This window comes from Calonectris borealis, chromosome 1, assembly GCF_964195595.1.
Source record: "Calonectris borealis chromosome 1, bCalBor7.hap1.2, whole genome shotgun sequence".
Classification (NCBI taxonomy): domain Eukaryota; kingdom Metazoa; phylum Chordata; class Aves; order Procellariiformes; family Procellariidae; genus Calonectris; species Calonectris borealis.
Genome location: NC_134312.1, coordinates 76,618,747 through 76,632,773, shown reverse-complemented (window position 1 = coordinate 76,632,773; position 14,027 = coordinate 76,618,747). Strand labels below are relative to the sequence as shown.

The window sequence follows — 14,027 nt, the reverse complement described above, 5'->3', positions numbered from 1 at the left end:
CCGGCACCACTTAAAGATTAGACGCAAAGCAAACAGGAGGGAGTACAAAGTATTTGACCTCACCTTAGCGCTCTCCTCAAGAAACCAGGCTGTGTCATGGCAGCTTGTAAATCAGTGTGCAGTTGCAAATGTGTCTCCCAAGCATACATGTGTAACCTTTACAAGGTGACCATAATATCTCCCCTGAAATCACTAGAACTACAGCAGACTAAGAAAGGATGCTCTCTAGTAATTTGTACCAATACCTCACACCATAATGATACCCTGAATCTGAATTATTTAGCAGTAAATTACTAGGCCTCCTGACCATCGAGAAACTAAGCACCAAGGCAGAAATACTCTAAACTTCTGAGTTTGCTCTGTTTTCCCCCTGACCTCTACCAGAATTTAGCTCATGCCATAGGATTTCCATTCGAGATCAGTGAGACTTCAGTTTTGTAATAGTTTTAATTTAGGTCAAAGAAGTCGAAGAGCTTCCAAAATAAACTTGTTAGCTGCTCACCTAGCAGATTATGCTTTAAATTTTGTAACTTGACTTGTATGCGAAATACAAAAACGAGGTTTTTGCATACTTTTGCTATTCTGTAGCTCCCTTCTCATTTAAAGACCTCCGACACATCTCGGGCACTTACTCAGCCGCCATGAATACAGCATCTGTATTTCGTAACACACAACACATTTATCAATCCAGTGTATGTCTCTGATGTAGGAAAGTGACATTCATCCCCCATTACAAGGAGACAGCCAAGGTGCAAAGACACCCCTCCAGCCTGCCAGGGCTCACATGAAAATCCTTGTCAAAGCACAGGCTTGACTCCCTGCCTCCCAACCACCACATCAGCGCCCTCACCACCGAACCTCCCGATGGCTCTAGTCAGCGTAACCAGACACAAATTAACTAAAACCAAAGACTGCGTGAAGAAAATATGTCAACATAAGCATTGGTTTCACACTACGATGAAAATGTCTTTACGATGCCATGAAAATCAACGAGGTGTTAAAGCAGAATGTAGTCATTGTGCGTAGCATCTTGCCAAGACACCTTTGTTGTTAAACTCCGTTCCCATTCCTCAAAAAAAAATCCTATTTTGCTCAGCACATCGTACTTTGTTTTAAAATATGAGTATTTAGAGAGTCAGAGTTCAGGCCGCAGCTGCACATTGCCTTGAGAAAGAGGGAGGAGGTGATGGCAACCCCAAACAGGACCAGAGTAAAGGTTTTTCTCCCACAAAACCAAATACAAAGATGTCTTTGCTGGCAGTTGCCAGAAATATTTTGTAAAATCTGCATAAAAACAGACCTCCTGTGGAACACCGAAAACAGAAAACTTTGTGTACAACCCAACAGCAGTTTGCTTTTTGCCTGACATGTTGTTAGCTTCTGCTTAATACCTGGGACTAACTCTTCATTTTAGGCATGAAAAGGCAAGAAAGTCACTGACTTTGGTTACAGTGGGGAAAAAGATGAGAGTGGGAGAAAGCATGACCCAAGAGCGGTCACAGCAGCTATTTCACAGAGCAGCAGCCCCAGCACCTCCTATGGTGGTGCAGAGATCGGGGACCTGCAGGCAACAGCCACACGATGCCTTCCCACACCTCTCCTCTGTGCTGTCTTCAAAGGTAAAAAGTTGGTACCTGGCATGATTTTCTTCCCAGAGAGATGACGAAAGAAGAGAGGAGATGAAATGCACGAAAAGAAGAACAGGGTAATGACGGCAGTGGGCAGGACTGAAGAGAAATGGAGAGGGAAGATGCCCAAACACTGGATATGGGAAATCAGTGCATCGGGCGATGGGGTGGAGGGAGCTGCTGCAGGGAGGTATGAAAGATGCCGGGAGACCTGGTGTGTGCAAAACCTGGGTGAGCAACACTCGGTGTGTCCTTCAGGAGGAGTTTCTCTCCACCTGGGGACCCGCAGCCTCCCCTGGGACTCAGCCCGGCAGCTACTCACTCTGCAGAGCAATGGCTCTGCTTTAACAAAAACCAAAACCAAACCAAACCAAACCAAGCAAAGTAAATATTTGATTCAACAGCAACCGCAGGAGGATTTGGGGCACTTGGTAGGTCTGGATCAAATTTGTATCACCGAAGTCAATACAGGATTAACATAGTTTACTAGCTGTGTAAGACAAGCTTTTCCATTTCCCAAAGAAGGCTCTTCCTCATTAGCAACTTAAAATCTATGTTCAATTAAGGGGTTAGTCTTAGCATGTGTTTTCAATTTAGGGATTAATTGCAAAACATTGTATGGCAAGAGAATGCAGATTTACCAATACTGATCTTAATCCTAAAAACAAAAGAACAGTTGTCACGATGCCACTGAGGCTTTGCAGAAGTTTGAGGTTAAGCGTTTACTTAAAATGACTTATAAGATCAGACCCAGTGCACTTAAAAACTCTGCAAGATCAATCTGTGGCTAATCTGTTAAACACGTGTGTAGGCTTTGTCTGCAATCATATAAGTGTAAAAATCCACACTGCTCTGGAGGGAATTATTCCTGTAATAAGTAGATGCATCACCAAACTTTCACAGCTTGCCTGCCCTCAGTCTTTAATCCATTTTCCCTGGAAGTGAGTTAGCATTCCAAACCGCAGGAAAGTTTCTAACAGCTGCTGTTTTAAGCCTCCTAATAAAAAAAAAAAAACAAACTCCGTTTCCTCTCAATTGTTGAATTCTCCTTTCAAAAATAAAACTCATTTTTAGCCTACTGCAGCTGATACCCTCATTTTCTCTTCTGCTTTTGAGACAAAATAAGCAGAACAAATCACACTGTTCTTGCTGAAGATGCAATTTGATTTGTATAGAAGGAGCTGCCACTCCACAGCATTATTTTCTTGTACAGCAGCTTGCACTGACTGTTTTGACCAAGACAGCCCAGTCCACAGTTGGGCAAGTGAGCTGTCCCTGACATCTCTTTCCTGACCATCTGGAGTTAAATTAGAGCTCATCAACATGCTTACGTTGTTCAGATCATTATCATACACATTACCTATGCTTAGCTAAGCACGGCTACTGCTGTTCTGCCTGTTCGCTTTGTTTTAGGGAGTCCCTTGCAGGGGGGCTCCTCCAGCCTCAGCTACCTCAACATTACTTGGTGTGCCATGGGCAGAGCCTCCAGGTTGTCCAAGCAATGTATTCACCACCGTCTCCCCTGTCATACAGAGCCGTGACAGCTTTACCCTCCGGAAGTATTGATGCCATCCCAAATTCATACTGGTCAAATCTGTCTGAACACAATCCGTACCCGTGTTTAACCAGTTTGCATGGGAGCTCACCGCTACCCTCCCAAACCGGCATCTCCTGCATTTCACGCCTCCCTACTCATCGCTCTGAGTATCCATAGCCTGCTCCACATGCTCCGGCAGCAGGCAGGCAGACCCGCTGCTCAGCTTTTCCTGAAGTTTACAGATTAATTCCTCCCTACAGAATGAGCTGGGGGGCGGGGGGGGAACCCCACTCAAACCCCCTCCATATATTTTAAAGGCTTCATTACAATAAAAGTGAATTCTGAAAGAAAATCAGCTTAAGACAGGCCTTCACTCTGAGGAATTTACCTGAAACATTTTCTAAATACAAGTAACACGGCTGCTGAATAGGGAAGATGCAACCGTTTCAGAACGTTCAGTTTCTTCAACAGCAGCTCAGCTGGTATCTGATACAAGAGAAGGACGAAATGCTTATTCCGTACCAGCATTGCCCAGCTAAGGCTTGTCCCTTGGAGAAATGCAAGAGCCAGAACAAACACAGATAGCCTTACCTTATTTAGCCAGATGCAGTGTCCGTGAATGTCCCAGCTATACTCCATGCTGGTCATGACTATCTTCATGCATTCAAGGACACGAGTGACTGTGGCAAGCAGCCGAGGCTGAGAGCTGCAGCCCCAGCACCGCAGGCGCCTGCCGTGCCGAACGGCGCCGTCAAGGCTCCTCTGAACCGAGACGGAGAGGTTAAGCGACAGCAGGTTTCCTCGTCTAGCCAAGGACGGAGGCAAACGTGGCAGCGGAGTGGGAGATGTGGGAAGCGGAGCCCGTGAAGCAGCAGCGCTCCTCAGGCGGAGCAAGCAGCTCCTCTGGGGAATTAACACATCAAAGCCCGGGATGATCAACCCTTCTTCCAACCTGAGCCTGCCGCTGGGATCCCAACACACAAAAGCCAGGCAGCGAGGCGGAGGAGGTGCAGGCAGGGGGGTGCAGAGCTGCGTAAACCTGACCAGGAGTAAGGGCAGCCCCACGCAGGTGGCAGCCGGCCATCTCGACCCTCACTCCTCACTGAACAGCCCCTGTGAGAGCAACCCCCTCCTCTGCACCCTGCTGGCACTGTGGAAATCATCCAAAAACACACAAGAAAAGAGCAATTCCGACCCCTTTACCTGACTACAAGGTAGACAGGAGGGGGAGTCTTCTTTTCTTGGTGGGCTATTAATTGCACAAGCTGGAAGAACACATGTAATTCACTTGTAGGCGCCAAGAAAAAGAGGAAAGAAAAAGTTGACTCGACTGTCTCAGGTCTCATGAATGGCTTGTCTCAAGTTTGTGTCATACTTAAGAACCATGTCAAATGCAACAATAACAACCAACCTCTGTCCTCACATTAAAGTTTCAATTTACCCAGCAACAGCAGCAGCATAACAAATCCTTGGTATTTTTGACCACAGAGCCTAGCTCCTGGAGTCCTGTGATTATCTCAAAACCCATAGCTTTTATTATTAAAAAGAAACGTTTACAACTACCGTTGATAGATAAAAATCTCAAAAACATGAATACTGAATAACCCAGAACAAAAGAGCAGAGCAGAAGAGGAGCAGAAGCTGTGTGTTTTAAGCCAGACTGATGCGTTTTGGATTGGGAATGGTGATTTTTGATGGCTCTGCCATCAGGGCTCCAGCGCAGGACCGCAGGGGTTGTTCTTACGGCTGATGAAGTCATATCTACGATGCATGAAGATGCCACGCCAAGACGTGCTCTAAATGAGCCCGTATTATCTTCCAGTGTTAAAAACACACCAGTCTGGAAAATCACCTTTAGCAAGAAGCAGGCTCCTGTGTTTCAAGAACTTTGAGAGGTAGACCTCTCAGGGACAAAAAGTATTGCTGGGAGGCAGTTTATGATGACAGACTGAAACGGTATCACGAGGCTCCTTTCACATTGCAACTTGAGAAGGGATCTCAAATAGGTGTTTGGTGGTAAATGCCTATGTGCCACACATTACCATAGGACCTTTCGATAGCTAAACTCAACATAAGCGCAAGCAGAGCCAAATGAGTGCACTGTACGCCCACACTAAGACAATCAAACAACAAACTTTGGTTTGAAGACAAGATTTTTCCATGAATAAGAAATATTAGATGATTTCTGGCTAACCAAACCGCTTCCCCGACTTGGGAACCACCCTGTTCCCATCCAAATAGGCCAATATATCTCTGTAAGATTACAAGCTATGTTTATCCAGCAAGGAAAACATCTCTCTGAAATCTAATATCCTCTCATATTAACTCTCATTACTCCCAGCCACTTTTTGGAAGAACCAACTTGTTGAAGAAGTGTCAAAATCTGAGCTGGTCTGTGAGACGACAGATGCTGCTATTCACAGCAGCAACACTCTGGATTGCACAAGCCACTATGGGTACCAGAGCTCAAATTGACTATCATCTTCAGATGAGCTGAAAATTTTCTTCAAGAAACCTTTGGAGGCCATAAAGTTTGTTTTGCTTTAATGGTCTTATAGTCAACTTCAGAAATTCACTTCTGGAGTAAAAAAAAAAAAAAAAAAAAAAATTCAGAAAGTCACTTCCAAAGCTAAAAACACAGTTGCACTTGCTGTGGATTTTAAAGAAAAAGTATCATCTTGGCTCTTTCGTTCCAGGAGCACATCCTTTAAAGAGGAGAAGGCAAACAACAGGACCCACATACACAAGTTCAGATCAGGAGCTTGGGGAAGCTGGCTCTGAGGTGTGGGAAGGGACTGTCCACCCACTTCTACCCTTCACCCTCCTTTTTAACAAGACACAGTTGGTTTCTTCTTTCTGGGAAGGTTGTTGCATAAGATGTATTTTAAAAAAAAAAAAACAACCAAAAAACACTGTAAGATGTATTTAAAAAAAAAACAACCAAAAAACACTGTCAAGAAAGATAATAAACAGAAAGAAAACTGTCTCTTGTTTGTTTCAACTGAAGAAAAACCGGAGCAACATTCATGACTGGGAGCAAGGTTTCTGCGAATTATTCTTCAAGAGATGGATCTATCAACTTCCAGCTGGACACAACGGGGCTGCCGTGGTCTTGCAAAAGGCAGAGTTTCATCTAAGATGGTCTTGTTACTGGTGATGATGTTACAGATTACTCACACGCTGTCTATATTCAAGCCAGAAGCTCCATTTTCACAGAGTGCAGCACAGGTTTTATTAAAGCACACATGAGAATACATGAAACATTTCTGTTCATCAGGAGAAATCCAAAAAAACCTCCAAAACTTTGGAATAGTTATGATCTGGCTATGGATTTCAAGTCTGGTCCCCAGTGAAAGCACACAGTCCCAATACCTCTGAGCTTAGAAAAGGCCTCCGTCCCTTTCCAGACTTTGAACAAATGGCCTCGTTTGTAATTTTAATCATGACATTCACCTGCCCTCCATTTGCACATGGAGACAGGAGCAGGGTTTCAGTAACACAGAGATCGGTTTTGAGCTGTAGACAGACAACTAGAAATGATGTGTTACAGTTAAACTGGCTTATTTGTGCAGCAGAAAGCTGCATGTACAACTTCTCTGAACGGCCCGTGGGGACCATCCGATGGATTCTCTTGGAAGAGCTCTGCCATATGTCCAGGCACTGTACGTGCGCTCTGATGTCACGTGGCCATCTGGCATCCACCGGTTAAAAAAAAAAATGGCATGAGGCATTTTAACTCGTTGGCCCTTTTTGAGTGCTTGTGTAGACTAAGACACTGAGAGGAGCAGAAAGGAAGCGGTCACTAGGAAGCGGTACAGGGACACGGGGCAGCCAATTCTGGCACTGCAAAACTGAATGCTCTGCCCCGTTTTACAGAAGCGAGCAACTCTGGGAGACTGCTTTCAGACCCTTTTCCCAACTAGGGCATCAGCGGTTTCCCTGAAGGGGCCAGGAGAGGATTTTTCTCCTGTGACACACTGTTTGGCAGCAGCAAACACTATTTTTGTTTTCCTCCGAGACACGAGAGACTTGCTTACAGCTTTGGATGGGATGTCACGCACCAGTTCCAGCAGCTTGGAATAGCCTGGTGGATGCAACTTCTTCATGCGTGGAAGATTAAACTGATTTCAAACCAAGGAGGTGTCTTCCCTTCCTCGGTAAGGACGGGCATAGTTGCAGAAGGCCTTCCTGCAAATCATCCGGGCACTTCACGTGACACCTTCCTGCTCAGACAGGGACCAGTGACACTGGTGACACCTGCAAATCCCATGCTTGTAGCACAGTACAAAGTGTAACGTTCAGTCTTTCCTACTAGGGGCTTTAAGGATGCCAGAGAGCACAAGGGAGTAATTTGAGGCAGAGTGAGGAGAAGCATAGATGGAATAGCTATTTTCTGCAATTTTTTGTACACACAAGCCCTGCACACCTTTTCAAGTGCTCAGGAGGCACTAAGCCGAATGGCACAACAGAGCCCTTCCTCTCCCAGGTTCAGCCCATGGCTGCAATGAAAATCATTACCGTCTCATTGCCATGCGGTGATCCACATCACGCAGGTCTGAAGGACCTCCTTCCAGATCCTAACAGCCAGGCATCCCTAAATCACACATTCGCCATCACAAAGGGCAATGACTGGCCTTCACCTCATTAATCTCAACAGGCCTCCAGCCACGCTGCTGGGCCCCTTTACTCCAGAATAACATGCAGTGGATCAGCATCACTAAGCATGGACTACTGCATGTCTATGCACACCATGGAGAGCAGTTAATTTTCCAAGGCTGTTTATTTGGCATATGAACATTTTTTTATTTATATAGGCCATACTTACATGAAACCTGTTATGCCCCTGGATTTCTGCTCCACACAGAGCAGAGACTAGTTACAGCGATGTTCACTGCTGTATGTTACACAGGAAGGAAACGCTGATGTTAGCAGGAACTCTGCGTGTTTTAAAGATCTGACTTGAATGTCACTCCCGTCTCCTCCTCCTGATCTCAGCGTTGGCTGCCACGCTTTGACAATGGGGGCGAGATCCAAATCCACTGGAGGCAGCGGGAAAGCTCCCACGTGCCTCATTAAGTTTCAGGCATTTTCAAATGCGTAGTTCAAAGCAAAAGAAAAGAAAAAAGCTCTCCCCTCAAACCTTCCCGCAAGAGCTATGCAAGCGAGCCCGGCCGTGCTAGCCCAGGTCCCCGTCCCTTCCCGCAGCGCTGCGCACAGCCCGCGTGCCGCTAGATGGCACATCAGGTCACCCGGCGCCAGCGCAGCGCCACGCCTGCCGCGCCCGCGGCTGGGGAGCGCAGGCCAAACACCGTCCTGTGCCCACCGCTCTGGGCTGCAACTGAGCGCTGAGTATCAAGATATTCAGATCTTGTATCAAGATAACAACGTTTTACACAAGATCAGCCGTGGCTCCAGGGTGACTGAGCCCTTTCTGAGGGGGTGTGATGTCCGTCCTGGGAAGGGACCAGGCGACGGCGGCTGCCCGTCCCAACAGCAGCAACGCATAAGGTGCAACACAGAGCCACCACGGTGGCCTGTCCCGCATCAGACCCAGCCTTCATCAGATCTGGCATCCCCATTTCAGCAGTGTGGTGTTACCTTGGCCAATGCCAAGTGTGTCAGACGGGAGGACCCAGACACTGCTGCAATACGGATTTGGCAAAATCTGCAGAAGTGCACACCCACCGCTGCTGTCATTGTTACAGCTACAGGCTGACTTAAACCCTGAAGCACGGTCTCTGGAAATAAGTCTTGCCTTCTACTGCTGGAGCTTCCCCAAAACCTGTGCACGCCCACACCACCGCAACGCAAACCCTGCCACAGACCACGAGCACGACGACTCCTATTTGGCCCTGCCAGGAAGTCACCAGTCACAGGGCACCTGGAGGTAAAACCAGTGGGTCCTTTGAAAACGATGTCATGTAACTCACCTTCTAATAAGCACAACATTTTATTTTCCAGAGTAGTCTTCAGGTAGCCTCCACTCAAATAATATTTGACCTTTTTGGAAAATCAAGTCTTGGGGAAAGAACAGCCTTGTCACGTATATTTTGGCGTATTTTTAAAGCGAGGGTGACAAAAACTGGTAGATTGTCACAAACACAGAAAATAAAAATTTGGTTTGGTTTCCAGGTTAAAAGGATGCTGAGCTTATACCACTCACTTCTGTTATAAACCAGGTAAGGAAGCTCAGTAACAACACTGGTCCCTCTAGAAAATACGCTGCCAAAAATGCTTTTTAGTGAAAAGTTCATATTGAAAACAGGTTCCCCCCGCCCCCCCCCTTCTAAGTGTCTGATTCCTATAAAAATGTCTTTCCCCAAACCTCTGAGATGAAACGCCAATTACCAAAAATTTTTTGCTCCCCAAAATGAGGCACGGTGGTACATCAAAAAAAAGCACAGGCCAACCTACTGCACAAGGTATTTGTGCTACAGCTTTTCCGAGGCCCCACAGCATCATCTCCAAACCGAACTCTCTTTCCTTTGGCTTTTTGAAACCCACTCTAAAACTTTTAAATGTCCTGCATAAAACACAGCCCCGCTGCCTGAGCCGGTCTAGTTAACACACAAATGAGTGTATTACAAGTGAAACAAGACGAGACAGTACCATTTGACTTTGGAGCCATTCGATCAGAGCCTCTGCTGTCGAGTCTGGGACCTGGCAGCGCAGCCCCTCTCTCTCGTCCGCTTCCATCATCTCCAGCAAGCCCCGCAAGTCCTCCACCAGGTGCAGCGCCCGCAGGCCCCCCATGAAGGGAGAGGTGGGGGACTGGCAGTCAAAGATGCCGTTGGAGTACTCCAGCGCCTTCGAACCTGGAGGGAGCAAAATCGCACGGGGTCAAGCACGAGGCAAGCAGGTCAGACCCGCAGCAAGGCTGAGAGATGCCAGGCGACATTGGCTCCCGACGGGCATTTATCTGAACCAAACTCAGTGTTGGTGCTGGATTCTGCCCGCACCACGTGGCAATTCGGAGAAGTGCAAGCCCTTGCTGGCGGGCTACGTGGACGGAAGCTCCAGCAGGAAGGAGATGGGCTGATCCGACAGAGGACATGGACGCCACAACTGTGCCCAGGGGTTCAAGGCGCAGGCTGGGCTCCTGCTCCCTGGGATGTATCGGAGGCGGAAAGTACTGTGGGGGGAACAGGCTCTGCTGATGCTTTGAGTCACCCCGTAGGGACCCAAGTCCAGACAGTGATGGTTTCCAGAGGAAACCACGCTCTGCATTTTTTTTTCACGCAGAAATATGTTATGCTGCTCCAAGGCACTGGAAATTTTTTAAAAAGAATAAAGAAAAATATGAAAATAAATAAAAAGAGTAAAGCACTTCTACATGAGAATAAATTTTAAACCCAGCAGTTTGACATGGTAGCACTGACATCTGCATGCTAATAAAGAGAAAAATCTCATATTTGCATAAACTCACAGTACGTATATTTGACCTACATTAAAAGTTGCTATATATTAAGTGAGGAAGGAAACTACAAATTCAGGATTAAGGTTGATTTAAGTCAACCTAGCTAATTCCAACTATAATTTCAGCACACTGATTTGTGACCTTAATACTGTAATGCCTCGGCACAATGAGACATGTTCATGACAGAGCATCAGCTTTTGTACTGTCAACTTTTGGAAGCTACAGTGATATGCCATATATGCACTTCCACGAACTTTCATTAACCTCATCTGGTAAGCCACAAAAATGCAAGTATTCTGCTAATTCCCTTTGAAAAAAATGAAGAGAAAAAAATCCCCTCAACAGCATAGGAGTCGATATCCCTTTGTTATATTACTTTCTAAGTCTATTCCGACACATGGGTAAATTAAGTCTGTGGTGACTTAAACATCCCAACATCACATTTTATTTTTATATTAAACCTCATCCTGCCATAACCCAACTTAGGCTCCTGGAAACACAGATACATGATCGGATCCAAATACCAGTATCTACTTATGGAAATTAGTAAAGTCACAGCTTATATTTATTTTTAGAGATCATTATGATCCAACTGAATCCACTTTACATGTGTTCCTGCTATGTGTCCTTAATATTTAGGAAAACTGCAGAGAAAAGTCATTGTTCAAACAAAGCACGCACTGTATGATCTTTTTTTCCCCTAAGGGAAATTATTTTAAGTGGACCTATTAAAGACTTTATAACTGTGTTCCTATCCTTGCAGACCATTTTTTCAGTTTGGGTAGCTGTTTGCATAGCTCTGCTGGAACAGGATTAAACTATGAATTTCTTGCTGCTTTGCTCCTCTGTGTTGTGCACTTATATTATTTTCTAACTCACCAGACTCAACTTAAAAGCAGACATTGTATACTTCGTGATGCCTCTCCTTAGTCCACTTACAATTTACAAGTACTTATAAAAACTCAAATGTGAAAGGCAGGTTCAAGCCAAATGTTTAGACCAAAACATTCCAATTTTGAAAAAAGGAAAATTCAATTCATGTTTTAACTCTTCAGAGTTGAGAGAAGTTCAGAGTAGCCAGTATTAGGCAAACTTACTCTTCCTGTCTTGCAGCAGCTCTTTAAACACACTCATCTTGGTTTGAAACATGCCTCGTCCTTGGCTTTCATGGTGCTGTGTGCACCAGATGAACTGTGTCACTCAGCCACTTTGAGCAGCATTTTGATAGAGGGTAGGAGAAAAACTACAATCTATTTAGCCGTGGTCTGTGTGTGAGAGTCTGTGCAATCCCCCCACTCCATTTATTTGTAATCACTAAGCTATAAGGGAAGACACCAAACACAATTACCAGCACATTCCCTTCTCAGCCTGAAACTCTGTCCTCCGGGTATGAGAAAGGAGGACCGAAACAGTTAAATGAACAAGCTGCCCCAGGCGTTTACCTGCTATAATGCCATCCATCTGCTCCAGCGCTGCAGCGAGCATGTCACTTGCATCACTCATCATCTTCTCTCTTCTCAGGAATGATCACCAGCTACACCATAAGGAGCAATGCAACACCGATAGCGTAAGTTGGATCCAGAGCCTCAAGTCTGCAATTCAATCTGCAAAAGAGAATTTCATTTCACTGCATGTTCTTTGAATTCAGACACCACCATCGCCAGACCAGCAGGAAGACTGGGGCCATTTGCTGACCACAACAAGACTTGGAGGTGTTCATCACCAGGCATGAACTGGCATCAAAGAATCAAACCACCAACGTGAAGGTCCAGTTCCTGCTGTTGGTCAGCCCATGGCGTGCTCTGCCTACAGGTCCATGCCACTGAAGGGGCATCCCATAGAGCACCTCAGAAATCCCACATGGTGCTTCACGGAAGCTCGCACAGAAGACACAGGCCTTCGATCACTAAAAGGAAGCTGAAACTCAGCAATAAACCACGACTATCCCGCTGTATTTTTTCTCCCCAAGAATTTGCTGGTATAGAAAAAGAGGAGTCTGAGCATTTGCCCAACATTTCCGGATGTCTGACAATCCAGAAGTCCTAGGCATGCAATGATTTGCCTACAGGCAGGATATCTCAAATGCCCATGACTCACTGGATGCAGTGTGCATGCACGGACTAGCCCTCCAAAGACGCTGCTCTGAGCTTAGCAGAGATTCACACCGTAACAACGCAATCTGATCTTACCCTCAAACTTTTGAAAGCCAGAACTGGTTGCCAGAGGAGTATTTCCAGTAGAGTCTGGAAAAGCGAACCTGCCCCATGTGCTGCCTGGGCAGGTGAACTAGCAGACCCGAAATCCCGATGGACTACAAGTTAAGCACGTGCTTAGGTACTTTGCTGCAGAGGTCAGAGGCATACCCGATCCCTCCACCCCAGCACAATGGACACACAAGCCACCGAAATAGCCCAGACTGCCGCGGCTTTAATCTAGGACACACGAGACTACTTCTGCTATAAATACAGTTAGGGAACAAGGCTAAACAAACACCAGGAAGGAAAACTCACTTTAACCTTTTGCATACCCTGCCATTTGGTTTTTGTATTAGGCTGTACCGCTGCTGACATTTGCCCCAACATAAGCAATTAAGAAAGTTGTTCACGCTATCTCTGGCATAAGTCCTGGAAAAGAGTCTACTAAAAACATAGCAAAACAAAAATTCATGTTATAAACTAAATTTTCCCTCCTACAAGTCACCTCATTGGTTTGACCCAGCTGGGAGGTAGCTCTTATTGGAGGCTACCAGCTAGCTTTGCTGAAATGTTGTCCTTGAAACGCCAACAAACATTTCATCTTTCACATCAAAACTTTTATAACATAAAGCAAGTCCAAACTCTATGGTAACTTTTGAATGACAGCACAAAGACTACTGCACTTCTGGAAAATGTCTTGCTTTATTATTTAGTTGCCAGAGTCAGAAAAGCCAAGAGAAGTTTAAAAAGTCAAAATACCTGTAAGTGAAGGTGTTGTGAATCTTAAAAAACGCAGGAGTGTCATAACGAAAGATTTCCAACCTTCAAGGAGGAAGCCCTCGATTTTAAACACAGCGTAAACAGTAAGCTTCAAGCAGTACAATACCTGCCCCAATATGTAGGTCCTGCAAGATATTTGGTCCGTGCCTCTACGCCTGATAAAAAAAGAGCAGAAAACTCAGCTTTTGCAAACACATTCACTTGGACAATTCTGAAGACAGTCTTGTCCTTTCCTCTTTAGGATTCCCTGGCTCAGATAACCAGGTCCTGCCGACATCTAGTAAACATGGGCATCTATGAACATAAAGTGTGACTGATCTTCGTTGGATTGCTCTCTGAAGGCAAAGAGCACACAGAGAAACCCCAGGGCTGCTGCTGCCCCAGGCAGAATGCTGATTCCTCACAGCTCTAAGTGGAAAAGGACCAACGTCACAAAACATCCACAAACCTGCAAGAGCCAATTAATGTTT

The 14,027-nt window shown here is 45.7% G+C and overlaps 1 protein-coding gene across 6 annotated transcripts in view; it reads right to left on the bottom strand.

Moving 5' to 3' along the window:
• PPFIBP1 (PPFIB scaffold protein 1) overlaps positions 1–14,027 on the bottom strand; it is a 142,767-nt gene that overhangs the window by 43,521 nt on the left and 85,219 nt on the right. For all 6 annotated transcript variants that reach the window (XM_075161295.1, XM_075161340.1, XM_075161331.1 and 3 more), the window contains 2 exons: positions 12,025–12,186; positions 9,775–9,980 (listed from right to left, as the gene is read on the bottom strand). In XM_075161295.1, the coding sequence (XP_075017396.1) occupies positions 9,775–9,980; positions 12,025–12,088 (270 nt within the window). In that variant the 5' untranslated portion in view covers positions 12,089–12,186. The remainder of the gene's footprint in view (positions 1–9,774; positions 9,981–12,024; positions 12,187–14,027) is intronic.